This window comes from Hippichthys cyanospilos, chromosome 12 (assembly GCF_059441005.1).
Source record: "Hippichthys cyanospilos isolate Australia breed blue-spotted pipefish chromosome 12, RoL_Hcya_1.0, whole genome shotgun sequence".
Taxonomy (NCBI): Eukaryota; Metazoa; Chordata; class Actinopteri; order Syngnathiformes; family Syngnathidae; genus Hippichthys; species Hippichthys cyanospilos.
This window is the reverse complement of record NC_142380.1, coordinates 15,455,093-15,474,204: the sequence shown is the minus strand read 5'-3', so window position 1 is coordinate 15,474,204 and position 19,112 is coordinate 15,455,093. Positions and strand designations below refer to the sequence as shown.

At 37.8% G+C, this 19,112-nt stretch overlaps 1 protein-coding gene across 4 annotated transcripts in view; it reads left to right on the top strand.

Moving 5' to 3' along the window:
- slc6a9 (solute carrier family 6 member 9) overlaps window positions 1–18,492 on the top strand; it is a 68,803-nt gene extending 50,311 nt beyond the window's left edge. For all 4 annotated transcript variants that reach the window (XM_088429017.1, XM_088429016.1, XM_088429015.1 and 1 more), the window contains 10 exons: window positions 45–312; window positions 1,354–1,486; window positions 1,570–1,704; window positions 2,968–3,071; window positions 5,883–6,120; window positions 8,546–8,680; window positions 9,018–9,117; window positions 9,717–9,817; window positions 12,465–12,635; window positions 14,585–18,492. In XM_088429017.1, coding sequence (XP_088285143.1) covers window positions 45–312; window positions 1,354–1,486; window positions 1,570–1,704; window positions 2,968–3,071; window positions 5,883–6,120; window positions 8,546–8,680; window positions 9,018–9,117; window positions 9,717–9,817; window positions 12,465–12,635; window positions 14,585–14,827 — 1,628 coding nt within the window. In that variant the 3' untranslated portion in view covers window positions 14,828–18,492. The remainder of the gene's footprint in view (window positions 1–44; window positions 313–1,353; window positions 1,487–1,569; window positions 1,705–2,967; window positions 3,072–5,882; window positions 6,121–8,545; window positions 8,681–9,017; window positions 9,118–9,716; window positions 9,818–12,464; window positions 12,636–14,584) is intronic.
- The last annotated feature ends 620 nt before the right edge of the window (window positions 18,493–19,112 follow it).

The window sequence follows — 19,112 nt, the reverse complement described above, 5'->3', positions numbered from 1 at the left end:
AAAAAAAACAAAAATATATATATATCCTCTCTTCTTTTCTGCAGGTGTGGGCTATGGCATGATGGTGGTGTCCACCTATATTGGGATCTACTATAACGTGGTTATTTGTATAGCCTTCTACTACTTTTTCTCATCCATGACAAGCTTATTGCCATGGACGTACTGTAACAATCCCTGGAATACGCCCGATTGCAGCGGTGTTGTACCCCAAAGCAATGGCAGCTTTGTTAATGTCACTCGGCCTATGCTGGAAGGAGTCGGTGAGATAGTGAACCGGACCAAAAGAACCAGCCCTAGCGAGGAATACTGGAAGTAAGTCTCAGAAGTAAATTGTGAACATTTATATTGTGTGGGTGTGTGTGTGTGGGTGTGTGTTTGTGTGTGTGTGTGTGTGTGTGTATATATATATATATATATATATATATATATATATATATATATATATATATATATATATATATATATATATATATATGATTTATATGCACTGTTTCTGGGAAAACTCCTTTATTTGAATTTGGGTTCATTGTGCTCAAGGTCTAACTTGCACATGTTAGATAAGGTCTCCTCACACATGCTTGATTTGAGTGCACTGCTTTCAAATATTTGAACTAAATTCCTGGAAATGCAACACCTCGTCATCAGCTTTGAACAGCCTTGTGAGTGATTTACAGCATATTCTCCATTTATTAGAAGTATAGAGCTACTTAAAGGTGCGGTGTTTATAGAATTTTAAAAACTGACTATACATTTAAATAACATGCAACTAGATGTGTTCTGTCACATTTAATATTTTTTTAAACGTAACCATAGGTCTCGAAATCGCTAATTATATGACATGGGGAAATACAAAAGAGGAAATCTTTGAGAACTTAATTCAAATCGCGTTTTGGATCTCGGTTTGCGTTTTGTGTGCTGCTTAGCCAATTTGCATAGTTTAATCGCAGAGTGCTAATGTGAAACCATAATGGAAAACCGGCCTTTTGTTTGTGAGTAGGCCTGGTTATTCATATATGTGTAACCTGCAATTGGCTGGCAACCAGTTCCAGCGTGTACCCTTCCTACTGCCTGGGTGAGGAAAAGCTCTAGAGGAAAAGTGGAGAACCTTCTTGAGGAAAACTTTCCATGATGTCAATTTCAAGTTGATTAAAGTTTGACTTTCTGAACTGGTTCGTTTTTCTTAATGTGCCTTATAACCCAGTGCACTCTATGTATGGAAATCACAAAAAATAATCCTCTAAATTGAGAGTGCATTTTGTAAGCCAGTGTGCCTGATAGTCCCAAGAAATATTAACTCAAAAATTCAAACAAAATATTGCAGATCTTTTTTAAAAGCTCATGTTTTTATTTCAGACACTATGTTTTGAACATCTCTGATGACATTGGGAATTTTGGAGAAGTGCGCCTTCCCATCCTGGGCTGCCTAGCTGTGTCCTGGGTCGTTGTCTTCCTCTGCCTCATCAGGGGTGTCAAATCCTCCGGAAAGGTCAGTCTAACATTTGTAAATAAGGAAAAGTATGCTGTTTTACTGAAGTCATTAAGCGGTTGTGTTCATGTATTTATTTGCAGGTGGTCTACTTTACAGCCACATTCCCATATGTTGTTTTGACCATCCTGTTCATCCGTGGCATTACCCTGGATGGAGCCATCAATGGCATAATGTATTACTTGACTCCTCAATGGCAGAAGGTCCTTGATGCAAAGGTAATTGTTTTAAGTCAAACATTTCACGCGTGAGCAATTTGGAGAATGAATGAATGACTGGATGGATTAATGGGTGCATGGATGTTAACCAATGGACACTAAAAATACACTTGTGTTGTATCATGTATCAACACAAGTAGTGTTTGATGGAAGAGACTTGGTTATAAGTTTTCATGCTTAAACTGAAGCTGAGCTCATACCTTCTTTGTGAAAAACATTTCACATTTCAGCATTATCGTGGACGTAGACATTTATAGAACAAATACGTATATGCCATTTTAAGTAGCTTTGCTGGATGTGGCAAAGTGAAGTTATTTGTCACGATGCCTCATTAACTTACTTCTCCTTGGAGCTGTATCATTGAGGCAGAACACTTTGGATTATTACCACCTGTCTTTAGAATGTGGGAGGAAGCCGGAGTGCCCGGAGAAAACCCACTGAGATTTTAATGTTGTTTTTCTTTTGAAGTATGATTTGAATGAATAAATCGCTTGCACATAGTTGAGCAAATCATTCTGGGATGTCTTAACATTCAAGTAACCAATGAGCACATCGCAAAGTGGCAATCACTCTGATTGCATCTTAGCCAGGAAATACAAGATAGGTGTTAAAGTGAAGTAAAGTAAGTAAACTAAGATCAGCAAACCTTTGCTTTGTAGTGTATGTGACAGATGATCAAATGTGAATTTCATGTAACCATCACTTCCATTTTTTTTTCTAGTGGTTGAAATTGATGCCCCAATGGACTAACTGCAGCAGTTAAAAACTATATAAATCACAATAATATTCCCTAGTCGACATGATTGCTAATTGCAGTTTGCTCCTGATGACACCCACAGGACATGCATGTTGTATGCTTCCTGGGGACATGATTGCTTTTTACAGACTAGTGCCAAAGGGATTAGTTTATATTTTGTATTTAAACTAATTTGAATGATGCCATTATCAATACACCATGCCAAACAAAAGTGTGGGCCGTTGCCTTTGCACCCAACTCTTTTTTTTTTTTTTTTTTTTCAGTAAGACTGTGATAGGTTGTTGCAAAGAAGCCTGGCTGTCAAACAATATCAAACCACTTTATATTTTTAATGTGTCAGTGATGATGAACTCAACTGATTCATATTTCATAACACAAAAAAGCTACTTTGATAACACTTAAAAGAAAGGTTTATTATTAGAGGGCTGTGCCTACATGCACATAGTGAAAAATACTAATATCTTTATCCTAAAACTGTTCATTTACTGTCATAACCTTTTTTTTAGGTTTGGGGAGATGCTGCCTCACAGATATTCTACTCTCTGGGATGTGCTTGGGGTGGTCTTATTACCATGGCTTCTTACAACAAGTTCCACAACAATTGCTTCAGGTACTTTGAATTTTTAAGAATCAGAATAGAATAGAAGGCATATATTGTCATTGTGTACAACAAAATTGAGATTGGGAACTTCATATACACAACATAAACTAATGGTGGCATTATAAACATTAATGGTGGTGCGATGGCCCAATGACGCTACGTGACCTGAGCTTCACTGAGACTGGCTGTCGTGTCACCAGTACTTTCTCCTCTCAATTTTATTCTTTGCACTTGATTTTAAAAATCGGCCAAATAGTTAAAAATTGTTGTTGTTTTTTTTCTGGCAACTTGATATTCAACATTGTTTAAAATGAATTTTCCTGCATATTCAACAGGATGTCCGTAAAGTCAGAGATCAAGTAATATCAACACCAAACAACATGAATACAACTTTTTATTATACGCACAATAAATTCAGTTCAAAAATAAATTCTTCACTTTGTTAAGTTTTTTTTCAGCCAGTGCTAGTTATTGTTCTGGCAGAGCCACCACAGCTTGGCCACTGGCCAAAAATGGCTTAATATTGCATCCTGATGCAAAGCCTATTTTAAAATACTCGCTGTAGCAGAAACGTGGATGCTGCATTCTGGTAAAAACATTGTCATTTGCATTGGTTTCAAACTAAACCTTATTTGGCTTCCATTACAATTTGGAAATACTGTATACTTAAAACTACAAGAAAAAATAAGCCAATTGTGAGTGGTGTACTAAAGCTGAATCATTGTTCTAAATTATTTATTCGACAAAATGATAAAATGTGATACCAAACTAAATTTTGCAACTGAAGTTATTAAAATGTCCGATTATTACATTGTTGAATGCCTGCGTAGAAAACTATACTGCCGCCTAGCTTCAACAAAAAAATGTTTGCTGAACCTAGTTGGGCAGATCAAGCACTTTTTGATGTGCTGGAGTAGTGGCAAGTGTTTCTTCCTCACAAGTGTGAGTATCTTATTATTGGATATGATTGTACTCGGCTGAGCTCCACAGAGCACCGTCCTATTATTTGCAATAGTCTGTGAAGCTTGATAGCCATAAAATGATGAGGAGGCAAAAAGAAAAGGCGAATTGCGGTAGGAAAAGTAAATCTACTTGAGCCTTGAAACAACAGGGACAGGACTACGCTATGTGATATTAGTCTAATAAAGGTCATATGGCCGAGAGCCAAGTTGAAGGCTAGGGGATTTAAAAGTGATTCGTGTTCAAGGCATGGGGTGGTGCAGCATAACAGATTCTAGAGTTCTGTTCACTAAGGGATTGTAAAATGAATGAGGAGAAAAGCAATACGGAAACAAAAGGACATCATTTCCTCTCTTGAGCTTGCCCACACCTGCTGGCAGAGCAAAGACATCAGAGAGAGGAGAGAGGCCCAAAGTGTAAACTGACTTGAAGCTATCTGTCCACAAAAATGCACTTTAGCTTAATCTGCTTCTGAAGCGTCATTCCTGTGATTTGAGTCTCCCCACTGATGCAACTTCACAGAATTACGCATTGCAGTGGGCCAGGTATGAAGCAGGACAAGAGTCTTGTTGCTAATATGTATTGCTTACAAACAATCCCAAGTGGTTTTACTCTAAATATAATTGCTAGATTGTAAATCAAATCATCCATAAAACATGAAATAATAATTCAAAGGCGCAGTCAAATAGAACTCTTTAACAGAACACTTCTCAGTTTTAAGCCTGAGTTTGAAGGTGGTCAAAGTTTAGGCCTGTATATAGCTGCATCAAACTGAAACACAATTTTTGTCTACCTCCAGCCCCTCCCAGTGAAAGAATCACATCTTCTCAACTCCCAATCCTGGTTGTTTTAAATTAAAAATTCTTCTCCTGCATACTCCCACAAAAAATTAAATCTATCTTGTCCCAACCCCAAACCAAATGTCTGCCATGGATACTAAACAGCCCTTCAAAACATCACAGATGCTAGATTATGTGGTTTTTATGCGCCCATAACAACCCAGATGGTCCTTTCCTCTTTGGAGCAGAGGATGCATTGGCTAAGATTTTTCAACACAATTTGAAATGTGGACTCGTCAGACCACAGCACCCTTTTCCTCTTTATTTCTGTCCATCTCTGAAGGAGCTTAGGACCAGAGAAGCCTGTGACATTTCTGGATATTGTTGATACCTGAAGACCACCAACATTTTGGTGGCATGGTGTTTTTTTTTTTTGTTTTTTTTTTAGCTAGAGGGACTAAGGATTAGTTCTAAATTTGAGTCTGTGTTAGAACCAAACTTTCAGGCATCTGTTAGAAAGCTGAAGATACAAAGAAACATATGATGTCACATCAAAGGGGAAAGCATTGAAAGAAGACATTAGGGATCTGAAATTCCACCCAGATTGTAACAACATGTCACAGTTTAAAATAGCATGACCACTTAGATACAGCACAACCAGGATTGTGCCATCCCTTAGCTAAAATGCTTTGAGAATAATGTAGTAAAAAATGACCTAAAAGCGGCCGCGATACTTCACAAGGATGTGAAAGGGGTCACTGCTTTTCAACTAAATTGTTCTGTTATTGTGTTTCACTTATAATACTTCTATTTTACTTTCAATTAGGTTCCACGGGTTAAATGTCACATATGAGGTGGCAAGATTTGAATTCATTTATCTTGGTCTCATTTTTTTACATGACAAAAACCTGATATTTAAACAGGGATGTGTCAACTTTCTATACCCAGGTGAAGATTTGGGAGAAAGTAATTTTCTGTTCCAGAATGTCTGTGCCTTAGCGAATAAAGCAAGGAGGTATGGTGGTTTTGTGTGTAATAACTTGGTGGTTAATTTCTTTCCAACCTGTGTTTCTATATACAGAGACAGTATCATCATCAGCATAACCAACTGTGCAACCAGTGTCTATGCTGGCTTTGTCATTTTCTCTATCCTGGGCTTCATGGCACACCACCTTAACGTGCCCGTGTCAGAGGTAGCTGATCATGGTCCGGGGCTGGCCTTTGTGGCTTACCCAGAAGCCCTCACTCTGTTACCCATATCTCCACTGTGGTCGCTTCTCTTCTTCTTCATGTTAATCCTTCTTGGGCTGGGAACTCAGGTAAGGCCGAAAAGCAAGTTTAAACTTTGTCATTTTTTGTTATTTGCAGATAATGCGTCATTTTCATATTCATCTTATGGAATTCAATGGCTCAGACCGACCTACAATTTTATTTGATTTCACTATAGTTCATTTTCGTGAACTTTTTCAATCATTAGCATATTTTTTCTCAACCTAAAATAGTTTACCCTTCCACCCAATGTCAACATTTTGTTGTTTTAGACCTCATAATAATTATCCGCAGTCTGATCTTGCCTTTATTAATGTTTATAATGATGAGCTAATTATGTTTTATTGCTATTTATCATGAGCAGGGTTTACATAATTGAATATTACATGTAAACATTAGCTTCGGTCACAGTTAAAAAAACAGTCATTTGGATCGGTATTTGTTTTATCCATGTATTTCTTAAATACTATTGTTTTTTTCTTCTTTCGAGACCAGCAATCTATCTCTTCATACTCAGTCTTACTGCCAGCCTGGGTGCAGGGCTGCAAGCCTTTTCTTTTCTTCTTTTTTTTTTTTGAATTATTGAAGTCTCAGTATTTCAAAAAATAGAACAATAATCACTAGTGTTATGAGTAAACATTAAATTGGACTATCTGTTTCGGTTTTTCACATTGCACGAAATGCGACATGCACATCAGTAGTGATGGAAAAATCGTAACAATGTTTTGTACGTATCGAAACCCTGGCGGAACATCTGTTTTGAAACATTATTTCGAGGTTGGTATCAGGACTGTGTCACTTGACTGTTCCATTTCGCCCCATTAGTTTCGAAAGGTCAGAGTTATCTTTGCTGGTGGACTGTGATCATGTGATCCCTTTTCTAAAAGTGGATAATGAATAAAATCATAACATTAGCCCATATTGAAATGCCCCTTAAATGTGTTCGTTTTTGTTTTATTGATGAAAGGGTTCTGTTATGGGTGTGTTTGTCCTTTTGGGGGCACCTACGTAATGAAACATGACGAAGAAGATGAACACTCACTAAGAAATTGTGAAATTGCATTAAATATGGTAGCGCTACGTGCCAATTTTGTTTTTTCAGTACTTTATTACCACAATTCATTTCGGTTTAGAGTTGACTTATGAGTTTTTCCTCGAGTTGTCGTTTTAATATTTGTTTGAAAAAAAAATGGAGCAAAAATTACAAAATGAAATATCTGAATGTTTAGGCTAAATTAAGAGGCCATTCCATTTGCAAAATAGTCATGCTCTCCTCACCGGGGAGTTCGCGACACTGACATTTTATGATATTTTATTTTTAGCCACCAGATGTCGCACATTTCGAACATTCCAAAAGATGGATTCAAGTTCCAAATTATTGTTTTATTTTTGCAATCCCTACACATCAAGGCTCAGATACCACATTAAAAAAAAAAAAGACAGTAAACAAACATTTTTTCCCTCGTGTTCACATAATAAGTCAGCGCATGTGCGGCTTTTATTGGAGTTTTGCGGTCTAATGACTGAGGCCCAGTATGTCAAATATTATTTAAGAGACAAGAGCAAACACTTCCACAACAGGTTCGATTTGGTACCTGTGTCACACAGATGCCTGCTTAGCAAATGATCCACTCTTTGCGAGTGTGCACCAAGAAAGTGGCTTGAGTGCTTCATAAAAAGGAGAACCAAGCAAAAAAAAAAACAAAACAAAAACATTAAGTAACCACTCCAGGTTAGACACGACGGGAATTGCTAGGCAAGCGAAGACCACATTATTTGTTAGATTTGAAACGACCTTGTGGGCCGAAATTGCAGCCCACTGGGAAATTGCACAGCCCTCCAGATGGCTCACTCCTGGCCTGGTTAAATGTATCTTGTTGCACATAAACAAACAGCCCGTACACTTCTTATACTTGACATGCAGACTGAGTTAGGTTTTTTTTTTTTTTTAGTTTTTCTTATTATTTTTCAAATAAGGTATTAAAAATTATTTTGTTACGTGTTTTAATTACTTATAACACATTACCTAAAAAAAAAAAAAAAAAAAAACATTTACACCAAATAAAGTCAGCCATATAGCAGAAAACTTTTCAGCTCTCCAAGATAAAACACTCCTCTTCGTCTATCATAACCTGACTCAAAAATCAATCACCTTGGTCACACAGTACTATTATACATAGATTGGGTGTACGCGGGGGCGCTATAAGAGAGAGAAAAGTGATGACAAATCCATGCAACCATGACAAACTAGGGCCTGAGAAAATAGTACTTTCAATTTGCCGCATTGAAGTGGTGGAGACCAAAATGACCCTGAAAGTATATGTACAAATTGTGCACTGTTTACGCGGAAAGGTTCTTCTCTGTGGTGTGCAACAAAACTACACAGTAGAGTGTAATAAATCAGTGTTTGATCATAATCAATATAAGAAATCAATACACATACATTCATGACTTTATTAATATTATTTTTTTTAGTTCTGTTTGTTGGAGACCCTGGTGACGGCGATTGTTGATGAGATTGGCACAGACTGGATTATCAGAAACAAGACTGTTGTTACACTGTGTGTAGCCATTGCTGGCTTCCTCCTGGGGGTTCCACTAACAACTCAGGTAGGGGCAAATTACTAATGCCTGAAAGCATTTTTGTTTTCCAATGTTGAAACCCAGTGTACTTTATACTTATGAGTCATACTTCAAACATGTCATGCATATAGAAAACTTTTAATTTAATTGCATTTAGTTTGAGGGTTTGTAGCCAGAAAAAAAAAAAATCAACTTGAGCAATGGTATCCGTTTCACGATTGCTGATCAAATAGCAAATGCAACATGTACTTTGTCAAAATTTTAAGCAATTGGAGTATGCCCTCTGAGATTATCTATGACGGTGCATTTCTTATATCATGCTAGAGAGATTGAATGACCCATTTCTTTTTGTTTATATCTGCAGGCCGGAATCTACTGGTTGCTACTAATGGATAACTATGCTGCTAGTTTCTCTCTGGTGATCATTTCCTGCATCATGTGTGTCTGCATCATGTATGTTTATGGTAAGGAATGTACTTCAACTCGTCATTGTTCTTGCGGGACGGTGATGACGCTTTTTGTTCAAGGCTGGCTTTTGTGTTAGGATTTATGATGGGTTGATGGCCTAGTTTTCTTATCTTTGTCAATGGTTGGCCATTTTCTGACAGTATTCTCTCACCTATAATGGAAAGGGGTCATTTCTGTGACTTGATCATCAATATTAATACCCTCCTTCTGGTTAGATTACATTAGGGTGATGAACATTTAATACATGTTTTTCACAAAATAGGAGGGGTGTTTTTAAGGAATAGTTTGACAATGTAATATTAGCATTCACCACTAGTTTGTAGCCATAGCTCAGTTGCACTTACACAAAGTCTTTAACTGCCATGTACTACACCAAAAGACCAAAAAAAAATTTGGGGTGGATTCTAAGTTATTTGGAGAACAAACATAGTACCTCAATATAATTAGAATGTTGAGTCAAGTATTTTTTTTTTTTAGGTAATGTAATGAGTGCTTGCACCTAATGTTAATTTGTTGTTCAGCTCTTGTTATGATTTTATTGACAATTATTTTAATTGGAGTTCTGTGAAATCACTTTACTTTTTTTTTTTTTCAGGTCACCGAAACTACTTTAAAGATGTTGAGATGATGTTAGGCTTCCCCCCTCCGCTCTTCTTCAAAGTCTGTTGGAGGTTCATCTCCCCTGTCATTATCTCTGTAAGTTTAGCCACAACAAACTGTTTGCACAACACTAGCGCATTTTAGGAATATGACCTACATTTCAAAGCTAATCTGTTAGGCTTTGTTTTCAATTTCAACCTCAGAGTGCAAAGCTTTCTGGCTGGAAAATGGATGTGTGCAGCTCCTATCAGTAGAATTTCCTAACAACGCATATGGTGGTTGTCCACTATGCTTCTGGGGCAACTAACAAATTCATTGTTTTGAATTACAGATCAGATTCTTTTTAGATTTTTCCCCGTCCATCACAGACTAAGAACTGCAGTTCAAGGCTTGCACTGCAGCTGACTACTGATGCACATAATTATGACTAGCTCTAGAATGGAACAGTTACATATTTTTGTCCTTCTACAATTTCACCCGTTGGTGAATTAATACTTACTCATGCATTTTGTGGTTAGTTTAACACGCAACTTAGCTTTAGGTCTTCTATGCAGTTCTGCAATTTATAACTCTCAAACATTGCCTGAACTAACTGGGTATTTGATACCTGTGTACCCATGGTCTGAACATACTGTTTTTTAGAGTAGAAAATTAATTCTTATACAGCGGCATGAAAACGTATCTGAACCTTTTGCAATCGCACACATTTCTGCATGAACTAACCATTAAATGAGATCTCATCTTTTCCAATATCATACAAATGAAAAAACAGTGCCTGCTTAATCTAAAAGCAACCAAACATTTAGAGATTTTGAAGTTGGTAATGAGAATAATATTATACCAGGGGAGGAATAAGTAACAAACCTGCCCAAGGAGAAGGTGGGAGCATTTCATATCAACCATCTATTCTCGACTACTCATCCAGGTTTGGGTCGCAGGGGCAGCAGCTTTAGCGGGGAAACCCAGACCTCTCTCTATCCAGCCACTTCGTCCAGCTCTTCCGGAATGATGTACACATGTAATATTTTCAAAAAAGCTTGAGGCACTCCACCGGGACCTCTGGTAAAATATTTAGTGGACTGAGGAAAGTAAAGTTTACTTGTTTGGGAGGAACGCAAAACATCATATGTGGAGGAAAAATGGAACCGCTCACCAACATCAACACTTCATTCCCACCATGATACACGGTGGAGAGAGCAGCATGGTTTGAGCCTGTTTTGGTGCATGAGGGCTTGGACAACTTGCCATCATTTATGGAAACATGAATTCAAAGGTTAATCAGGATGTTTTTCAGGAAAACATGAAGGCTCACAGTCAGGCATTTGAAGCTAAAAATAGGATGGTTGCTGCAACAGGACAATGATCCAAAAAACAAAAGTAAATCAACTTTAGAATGGTTTCAGAAGAACGAAATACACATTATGGCGCGATTAAGTAAAAGTCCTGACAAGAACCCCATTGAGATGCTGAGGCATGACCTCAACACAATGATTCAGGTCAGACACCCCAAGAACCTTGACTGACGAGCAGCAATTATGGAGAGAGGAATGGTCCAAGATTGACCCTGATCGATATGCCAAACTGATCTGCAACTATGGATGAAGTTATTGGTGTCAATGGGGTAGCAACCAGCTATTAAATGTGATGCTTCAGAGACTTATTCCTCCCACTTCTGAATTCTTTGCATGTCATTATCATTGACAATTTATTCACCAACAAATATCTGGGTGTTTTTAGTTTTAGCACACACTGTTTTATGGTCTTTCTGCTTTTGGAAAAGATGAGATCAGATTTAGTGGTGATTTTATGCAGAAATTCCAAAATGTTCAGATATTTGTTCATGCCACTGTACATGGCGGTGTGAATGTTTGACCAAGTTTGAAATAGCTCACTGAGCATGGGCAGCAGATACTATGAAAGCCTTCACACATATGTTATCCCTCTTTCTTATTCTGCCCGTTTTTGACGCATTTCAAGTCATTCCCAGTCCATCCGGTTCACACCGTTCAATTTCATATTATTCCAATTAATTGTGCAACTATTGCTTCCATTTTTCAAATTCCAATATTATTACCCATATATCCGCATTCATTCCCACAGTTCTCACCAAAATTTGTAACCTTCCTTCTTCGCCATTACTCATCCGTTTTACACCGTTCCAACTTTAATTGATACCCCCAATTCCCACCATTTCATGGCTGTATCCCTTTTCCTCTTTCCACAAATCAACATTTTCCCACAATTCCACTTTTTTCACTTTTTCCCTTGTATTTTCTACATTATTTGGCCTATTCAAACCGTTCTAACCTTGTAATATTCAGACTACTTCACAGATTCAAGCCATTCAAACATTCCACATCCTTCCACCGTTCAACACCTCTCTCTTCAGCTTTTTCACATTCACATGCAATTTCTTTAGGAATTGCACATTTTCTAGTTACAACATACTGTACTTGTGGAGCAAATTATAGATTACACAGAGTGAACACAAACATTCTCAGAAAAATTTAAACCATGGTGGGGTTGCCTGGTTGCGAATGTATGATATTGCAAAACACTAAACACCTGAAGATGACATTTAAATTGTATTTGAAGGTCAGTGATATTGTGTTGGCAAGGTGGAGGCCTTACAAGACCTGATTCCACACAACTATCAATTAGATTCAGCCAGCGAATGTACAGTATGTTTGTTACATTTTCTGTAGCAGTCATACATTTACTTGTGTCTCTTTTGTCCTCTCAGTTCATCCTGATCTTCACAGTGATCCAGTACAAGCCGATCACTTATAATGACTATGTGTATCCCGGGTGGTCTCTGGCCATTGGCTTCTCAATGGCACTGTCCTCAGTGGTCTGCATACCCATCTATGCCTTCTACAAGATCTCAAAGTCCCCAGGAGCAACCTTTAGAGAGGTAACACACATTCTAAAGCCCAGTTCTTCACAAGTCATCTACTATATTCCACTACCTCACTGCCAATAACATAAACTATAGATTAAAGAAAACGATTTGCTTTTGTGAAGTGATCTTTGTCGGCTTTGGTATTTGCTTGAAAATCCTAAAAGTTCAGTGCAATAGGATTTATGAAATACAATTTTGATTCCCAGAACCAGGGTGAGAGGCATTGTCTTTCTTTTGATATTCTTGCAGAGGGTTGCATGTAGGATGGTGTGTTTGTCCCATTGTTTGAGTGAACACAGCCAATTTAGTTCCTGGTCAATAAAAGCAGCTCCACTCATTCCTTTTAAAGTCAGCACAGGCGAGGTGCATACACGGTTTATGACAAATGCAAAAGATCAAAGTTTGCAAAAAAATATGTACATGGAACATTTGTTTATATGGCCCTCTACTTGCGAATGATGTATAGTTGGCCAGGGACATCACAGATCACCATTGGCATGGCCATTGGGAGATCGGCTTTCATCCCAATCATTCATGATCGGGTAAATCCCTCCCACTTTTCCTCCAAAAGCTATGGTGGAGCATGTAGAGATGTTTGGGGGGAAAAAAAAAACAGAAAAACAATAAAGATGACAATAATGATAATAGTCAAACTGCATTCAATTGATTATTTTTTTACAACAATTTTGAGGGCTCTAATTTCTGTCACCAAATTGTCATGTGCGCTTGTGTAAAAGCAAATGGCCACAGTCTTTCAAATCACCTCACATAATGCTGTGCCGTCCCAGACTCTATGAACTCAATTTGCCTCGGCACAAAATAAAGACGTGCCAGTTTTTATACCGAGTGCATGTGTCTCGGTTTATGAAAACAGACCCCATATTGGTCTTTGACCTTTACATCATAACACCACAATACTCTGAGATTATCTAATTTTAATTTTGACATCAAGTAATATGTCTGAGAATGTTCTCTAATAACCAGTCACCTCTTCACCATATCAAAAACATTATATTACAATAATATTACAAAAACCTATAACTTTCACATCCCTCTATCCATTATCTTAGCGCTTGTCCTCACTTAGGCCGTTATTTTAACTCCACACAAGAAGGCTTAAGGTGGAAATGAAACCCTGACCTCTGGAAGGTCATGGTAACCGGTTTCCAATAATTTGGAATCTATCTGTCATCAAAAGAAAAACAAATGAATGAATGAATGTCATTAGGTAATTCTAGTGATAATACATAGAATGCAGTACTCTAGTATTTTCAGAGTGGCAAAGGGAAAATCAGAATCAGAATCAGAATCGCCTTTATTGTCGAGGCAGATGGCGTATCTTGAGGGTTTGTGTGCATTGTTCTCATGCAACACTCGCAATGTGACAAAGCCACATTAAGTTCAGTTAAATTTCAAGTCACACTGCTGTAAATTTGTGTAGCAGACCTCTTTAGAAGCCACATGATGGCGGCAAAGCGCTTTACTAGACAAGCCTACCCCTGGCCTGACAGAATAAAGGCGCCCCCTCAGTTGCTTGGCACCTAGATGCCAGAAGATGTCGCTAATGTCTTTGTTTATTTATTTATTTAGTCATTTATTTATTTTAATATATTGTACAGGTATATATCTTGCTGATACCCATCTTATTCATTTGTTTCCACACTGTTGTGGACATTTGTTTTCGTTGGATATATTTTGACTGCTAAGTCCAAGTATCTCAGTAGACAACATACTGGCCTGTCCAATGATTGGTTCATTTCGATGCAATTCTTTGCTGTCTTGCTGAAACAAAATGGACACAACAGTGGACGCCAATAAATAGGCCGGGTCACATGAGGATATATTACATACTGGACTGAAATGATGATTTATCTATCATTATTTACTGCATCCGCCTCCAAATCACGTGTCCTCATCTCTCTCTCTCTCTCTCTTTTTTTTTTTTTTTTTTTTTTGCTCAGCGGTTAAAGCATGCATGCCAGGCACATCCGAAGTGGGGGCCAGCCTTGCGAGAACACCGCACGGGCCGTTACGCCCCCGCAGCCTCCGAAGACAGTGTGGAGGCTCGTCCATTCAAGGAGAAGGATGAGCTGAAGGAGGAGCTGCGAGAGGAGGAGAATGAGAGGAAGGATGACATCAGCCTCACCATCCAGGGAAGGAACGGATCCACCAACACACACAACAACCCAAACCCCAGTGCATAGATGGCATCCCACTCTGATACCCACTACTGACGCCTTCCCCCCCTTGTACACTCTCCTTCCCCTCTCCACTATCCGCACCAAACTTTCCCACAGTCTTGTGGGGAAGATCCCTTTTTGCTGGAGACCTTTACATATTGTAAAGGCTTATTATATCCATCCTAACCTCTGCTAGCTACCTGTGATTTATCCATAGGAAAAAAGAAAACAGGCACAAAAAAGAAAATAAATTGGGTCACAGTCCAAAAGATTTAGTCTGTATGTATGCGTGTGTGCATGGATTGTAAATGTGTTGCACATAATTTAATCATTCAGTTTGTTTTCCTTACATTTGTTTGTAAAACATCTATATGCCATATTCAAGCAGTTCGAAGGTGCGCGAGATTGTAAGACTGGTTTGTGTTGGGCATACAGCAGCACAGAAACACACGCCTGTCATCTTATTATGGACCTGCTGATTCAGATTCCTACAGCTAGAATGATTACAACCACGAATATACACTGTGGCATTCATGATACACATTTTACAATGCAGTGACCTCGCCCAAAGTTGATTTGAAGGACTAGTCCTTGCTGTTTTTCTCTTTACATATGATGCTTCTATTTCTGATGATAAGTACAGACGGAAGCTTCCAGTATGGCGATTAACTGAAAAGTGTTGTTTCACTACTAAAATTGCTGCTTGAATGATTACAGCCACAAAAAGAAAAGAAAGAGAATTACAAGGGCCATTCTCAAGTTCCAAGTGAATTTTGTGGTTTGCCTGCGGAAATGTTGTATGAAAACTAAGAAAAAGTAAGATATTCTATATACAGTGATATCAGACAACACACACACATACACACGGCCGTTTGATGTGCCTGTGAAAAGTATTTGAAATATTAAGAAGTGACATCTCTTCATTAGTCTTCCAGCAATCCTTTTTGTGTGAAATACAGATTTGGGATACGCATGAGGGAGAATCTTGAGCGGTGAGGTTTATATCGTGTCTTATTTTATGTGGTTGTAGCAGTCCACCCCATGTGGTGTGTTCTGTGTTTCGTTCTGCACAAGTTTATTGGCCGTGGGTTAGGCTGCAAAGTGATCTTTCAAGCAAAAAAAAAAAAAAAAAAAGGCAGCTTGTTTCCAGAACGGCCCGACTTCAAATTTTTATCATAAACGTGAAATGTAGTTATATAGTTTTTTACTAGAAGTATCATTTAATCATCTCACTGAGAGAAGAGTGTAGTCCATCAATATAAAACCGTTGTTTATTTTGTACAGAAATAAAAACTTGAATCAGAATATTAAATATTCACTTACCCTTTCGCTTCTGATTTATTTGGAACTTTGTGAGAGAAAAACATTGATATTTATGTTTTGAAAAGGAAATTTGTGCTTTGTTCTTTCACAATCCTGCACAAAACTACAATATCAGTCTTTCACATGGCCGCTGTGTTATATTCTTCCTTGTTTTGCTTTGTTTTGTTGACATCTGAAATACCACAGGTGCAGATTTGACAACTTTTTGGAGTCTATGGTATTGAACAGGCATACACCCAAATTAATTGCAGAGCCAGAATGCGCTACCAGGAGGATGCATATATATATACGTGCAATATTGTTTACAGTATATTGCAATCTATAAAGACTTTGAGGAATACAGTAGTTCAGCTGTTCACCGAGTTTATTCATGGAAAATGAACGTGTAAACTTGAGCTCACAACCGGTAGGTATGAATTAGTAGTAATAGTGTATGCCTAATGATACAGTACATATATGTGACCATATTAGGCCAGCTAGTTAACTCAGTTTTAAATAATTTGTTGACGAAAAGAAATTGTTTCTCTTGGCTGCGTGCCACAAGTGAATTCAACCGTGCAGTTGCTTCTGTTATCCGCAAGACGGCCTTATATAGACACGCACATAACAATGAAAGCACAATAACGGTGACAGAGTGGCCACAGATGGAGTTTTGACAAAATGTGCATGGGTGCAAAGCAAGCACACAAATAATTTCTTACACGGTTTTGTAAACACGTTTTCAAAATGCTAGACACTTACTGGAAGATAGAAACAAACAGGTTACATTATTTCAATTTAAGATGAGAAGGATCCCTTTAAGTACTTAAAGTCAACATTATCTGTTTTGTTGAGTGTTTTAATTAAATCCTTGGAAAACAGGTGCTCTGTGGAACATCTTTTGCTGAAAATGTGTTACTTGCCCAAATTTGTTTTTGTTATTATTTTCAGCATTTGCTTGGGTCTCTCATGAATTAAAGATGTTAATGCTACTCAAAGTAAAACTTCATGTTCTCACAATTAGCTCTATGAACCTTTCCATATCTGCTGGCCCACAACTTTTCTGACCGTTGTATAGAAATGTACAAATTATATAAATTACTGTGCGTGCGTACGTGCGCGCGCATGTGTGTGTGTTAATCTTTTGTGAGAGGGGGGCAAGGTATTTCCCTTGGATTTGTCGTTTCTTGTTGTTTAATGTAGATGTCATGTGTACTGTGTACTGCATGTAGTGGATTAGCTTTTACTGCTGAGTCTGCATGTAGAGCAGACAGTGTTTATGTCAATGTACCTCTAATCTTGACACTTCTTATGCTAATCTTTTAAAATAATTTTGTACTAAGAGAAGAAAAAAGGAAATCCGCGTATTTTATCTCTGGATTTTAGTCATTGTTTGTACGTGTCCATTGACACTGTTGATTTTTCAAAAGCACATTCTCAGAAAACACAAGATATTGCCAGCTGATATGATTATTGCCATACAGTATATAAAGCTTTGGATTGAACTTGAACTTGAAAGAAAAATGGTCAGTTTTTTTACAGGGAGTGAGCTTGGGTAAGAACAGAGGTTGCAGCAACATAATTTTGGATTTTTTTTTTTTGGTTGTTTGATTTTATCTTTGTTTGTCTGTTTGTTAGGGGTTTTTTTCTAAAATAAAAAAAGCTCAGTACAGGCAGTGGCCACTAAAATGTCACACTAATCTTAAACATTCATGTTAAAACATGAGCAAAACAAACACCAAATAATAATTTTTTATTGCTATCAATTATAACAATAATATATGATTCATAAAGAATGATTCCACAGATTTCAGGACCCGTTTTTCACTTCACAGTCTGTGGTATTTTCTGCATGGGGTATCTATAATATGGTTCTGTGCACTGCATATTAGCTTTTAAAGTGAAACGAGAAGCACAGCGAGGTGCAAAACGTTGTTAAAATTGTAAACAATCTACTACCCTATTTGCAACATTGCCTCATTTACCACTGATCCAAGTCCTTTCTCTCCTGTAATATAACTTTGCATACACATTTACACATTTTACAAGCAACAGGAACAGGAGGAAATGTTCTTTGATCATGAATGCAAATTTTCTTGCTGAAAAAAAAAAATCCAGTGAAACAAATAGTCCAAGTGTAGATTGTGATTTTCTGTGTTTTTAGTACCATGTGTAAAATGTTCACATGGTTGGATTTGAGAAGAAAAGCACAGATGAAAAGAGCACAGTTCTTCTGGTACCTTCTATCATATCTCTATCTAACTGTGTCTGTTCTTCGTGTTCTTCAACCTTTAGGGCCAAAATACATTGAAATGTCTTAGTCCTGTCGGCTGTATATTGTAAAACTGTTAAATTACATTGATAAATAAAATCTATTTTAAAGATCAGCTTTTTGTGTCAAGAAGGAATAAATATTCATTCTGTCATACGCATGGAACTCTCATATGTACGATCTAGGAAAGTACATTTCCAATATATACATACATCCACCAGATATTGCCTCCATTTTCTATTCCAGCTTATCCTCACTCGGGGTCATCACCATGGACTGGTTGCCAGGCAATCGCTGGGTACACAAGAGACAAACAACCGTTCACACTCACAATCACATCTAAGGGCAATTTGGAGTGTATAAAACACCTGCCATGCATATTTTTGGAATGTGGGAGGAGACAGGAGTGCCCAGTGCCACGATATAGAGAACAGGGGTAGGACATGCAAATTCTACAGGAGATGCGGGGCGAACTGGAATGAACCATGACCTCTGAACTATGAGGCAGATGTGCTAACCAGTCGACCACCCCGCCGCCCCAGATATTACTATAACATCGGTAAATCACACAACAAAGTTTCACGAATGAAGTACAGTCGAACCTCTATATAGTGAACCTCTACAAAGTGAATCTCTCTTCATAGTGAACAAATCTTTACGGTCCCTTGCAAAACAGCTATATTTGACGTGTATGTAAAACCTCCTCATAGTGAAACTCCACATAGTGAATAATCT